A 2,500-nucleotide genomic window follows, 5' to 3' on the forward strand; every position below is an offset into this window, starting at 1 on the left:
GATAGGCGCACGCGTAGATTCACTTTGAACTTCAAAAGATTCAATTAACTTCTTTCTCTGACCTTATCCTTTCTCCTTTTTCCTCACGTCAGTTCGCAAACTCGTATTTTTAAAGGTAACGTTTTAACAATCGTTTTGTCAACGCACCCATTGCACAGTCTACTACTACCACTTGCTAAAAGAATTTCAATATTATAATTATATCATAGTGATAATCTCTACCTTTTTAAAAGAATTCTTGTATAAATAATTATAAAATGTAAACAATGAAAATAGTTGACGGTCTTTTAGTAACGTGATAATAAGCGTAAACAGCTTGAAACTTTTTAGATTCGTTGATTTTACGTGTTGAAAATAAAAACAGGATTAGTTTAAAAAGTTTCGAAAAAGTGTAACCAATTTTTCGATCGCGTCCTTTGTCAGCTAAAAATAAGCGAAAGTTTATTAAATCTCTAATGAAATTCATCATATATAAATGATCCCAATACTCGTTAACTTTGTTTCTTGATAATAACAATAGTACGAGGAAATTGTAAACGTGTTTCTAACAATGGAATGAATGTTCTAGCTTGGGCAGGAGCTCTAAGTGCTGCGGTTTCCCGTGGTTCCGCTCCACTGGTCGTCGGCGCGTGTCGCCGTGGAAGTACGCGGCTCACCGCTGTGATTGGTGGTCTTGTATTGGCATTAGCTTCGCTTTTTACTTCCTTTGCCCTTCAAATGCATCAAGTACTTTTGAGGTACGTATTTACCTTCCTGAAATATCACGTAGTACGGGAAATATAATTAATATGTTTTGATTTCTTTTGTGGACCGATGTTTTCATTTCTTTTGTTATGAAATTCATTGAAAAATAAACATTAAGGGAGTTCGTAAAGTTCGTCGCATCGAATATAATACGTTATTTTTAATTAATACATTTATACGGATATATGAGCCGTTCATTTTGAAAGTGGTCTAACTCCATTTATCTTCAAATCGAGATATTTAAAGGTTTGCGTTTCAATGAATTTCAAAATATACGAATAGGATACTAATGATATCATACTACTTAAATGTATCTAAGGGTGTTAAATTTATAGTTCCTATTAAAATAGTGGCTATTATTAAGTGAATAATATGCGTTTTCTTATTAAGAATGGAGTTAGGCCACTTTCAAAATTAACAATTAGATTCATTATAAAATTTGAAGATGGCCAAGTCCATTCAACATAATTTAAGATGCTTCAAATTGAAAAAAGCAATATTCAATTTATTTTACATATCTTTAAAACACTTCGAAAACATAATTTATGCGATTCAAAATATTTTTTAACTACATAACGTACAAAATTACAAACATAAATTTATTACAAAACAATTTACTACTCATCTAGATTTTGTGCGTGTGAAAGGGATTTGAAGAAATCATGATGTTCCGGTGGTATATATCGTAATAGGTCAATTATGTCCTTGAATTTTGCCGTTGTAATTTGTCTGATATTTTTATACAGTGGTATCAATACAATATTTTCGAACTTTCTTGGTCTACCCCGACGTGGTAATAAATTCAGGACTTAAAAATTTTCATTTTCATTCATTGATTTAAGTATAAATGGAGTTACGCCATTTTCAAAATAAACGATTAAATTATTGAACTAACTCTGAAAACTTATGTGTCAAGAATAATCGTATTTGCTCGAAATATAAGCAACCTGAAATATTTTACTGATAAATAAGATAAAGTTGTACATGTAATTATAGCAACCGGAAAAAATTGACAAATGAAGTTAGGCCACTTTCAAAATAAGCGGCTCATATATATATGTATATTAATTTAGATATTTCGTTAGGATAAAAATTCTATAAAAATTTATATATCGACGTTTTTAATAAAAAATAATGTATCTATGGTATAAGCATTTTCCAAGGTTCTTTTGTTACGTTGATGTTTTATAAGACGTCCGACAATATAAGACGTAGCAAACAGTCCGTTTGAGACTCATAAAAAGGCTTCTAGGATCTTTCAGTTTCTTACAAGAAGAATCACTATGACAAAGCTCGCCATTCCATTTAACGATCTTTCAAAGGAGCTTTTACTAGAGATATCAACGTTACAATAGCAAAAGTTTTTAATCAACTTTAAGACATTTTCTTAATTAAATTTAACGCGTATCATGTAATACGAGAGTGGTTATTAACAAAAGCAACAAAAAAAAAAAAAAAGAAAGAAGAAAGAAAGAAAGAAAGAAAGAAAGAAAATAATCTATGACTTGTATGATAAAATAATTATTACAATCTTATATAATCGGCAAATGTACGAAAGCCTAATTTACAAAGTGTATATATATACATATATAGTTGTGTGTGTCTATGTGTTTTTTTTGTTTACAACGCAACAGCTACGGCTTGGTACTCGGCACAGGAGCCGGTTTGGTAAGAGAGACCGCTGGTTTGGTACTCGGCCATTACTTTAGAAGACGACGAGAGTTCGTTGAGATGGTGGTGCAAGCTGGCACGGGGG

The 2,500-nt window shown here is 31.3% G+C and overlaps 1 protein-coding gene and 1 long non-coding RNA gene across 3 annotated transcripts in view; one reads left to right on the plus strand and one right to left on the minus strand.

The window, feature by feature from the left end:
• The window catches only part of LOC118450027 (monocarboxylate transporter 10), a 97,607-nt gene that overhangs the window by 80,439 nt on the left and 14,668 nt on the right, over positions 1–2,500 (plus strand). For both annotated transcript variants that reach the window (XM_085663720.1, XM_085663721.1), the window contains 2 exons: positions 569–737; positions 2,379–2,500. The exon at positions 2,379–2,500 is cut by the window's right edge and continues 43 nt beyond it. In XM_085663720.1, the coding sequence (XP_085519846.1) occupies positions 569–737; positions 2,379–2,500 (291 nt within the window). The remainder of the gene's footprint in view (positions 1–568; positions 738–2,378) is intronic.
• Positions 667–2,500, minus strand: part of LOC146872272 (uncharacterized) — an 18,321-nt gene continuing 16,487 nt past the window's right edge. Inside the window, exon 3 of the long non-coding RNA XR_014983534.1 lies at positions 667–753. This is a non-coding gene — a long non-coding RNA (uncharacterized LOC146872272). The remainder of the gene's footprint in view (positions 754–2,500) is intronic.

The sequence above is a fragment of the Vespa mandarinia genome, chromosome 23 (assembly GCF_050613455.1).
Source record: "Vespa mandarinia isolate Hongniang chromosome 23, ASM5061345v1, whole genome shotgun sequence".
In the NCBI taxonomy this organism is placed as follows: domain Eukaryota; kingdom Metazoa; phylum Arthropoda; class Insecta; order Hymenoptera; family Vespidae; genus Vespa; species Vespa mandarinia.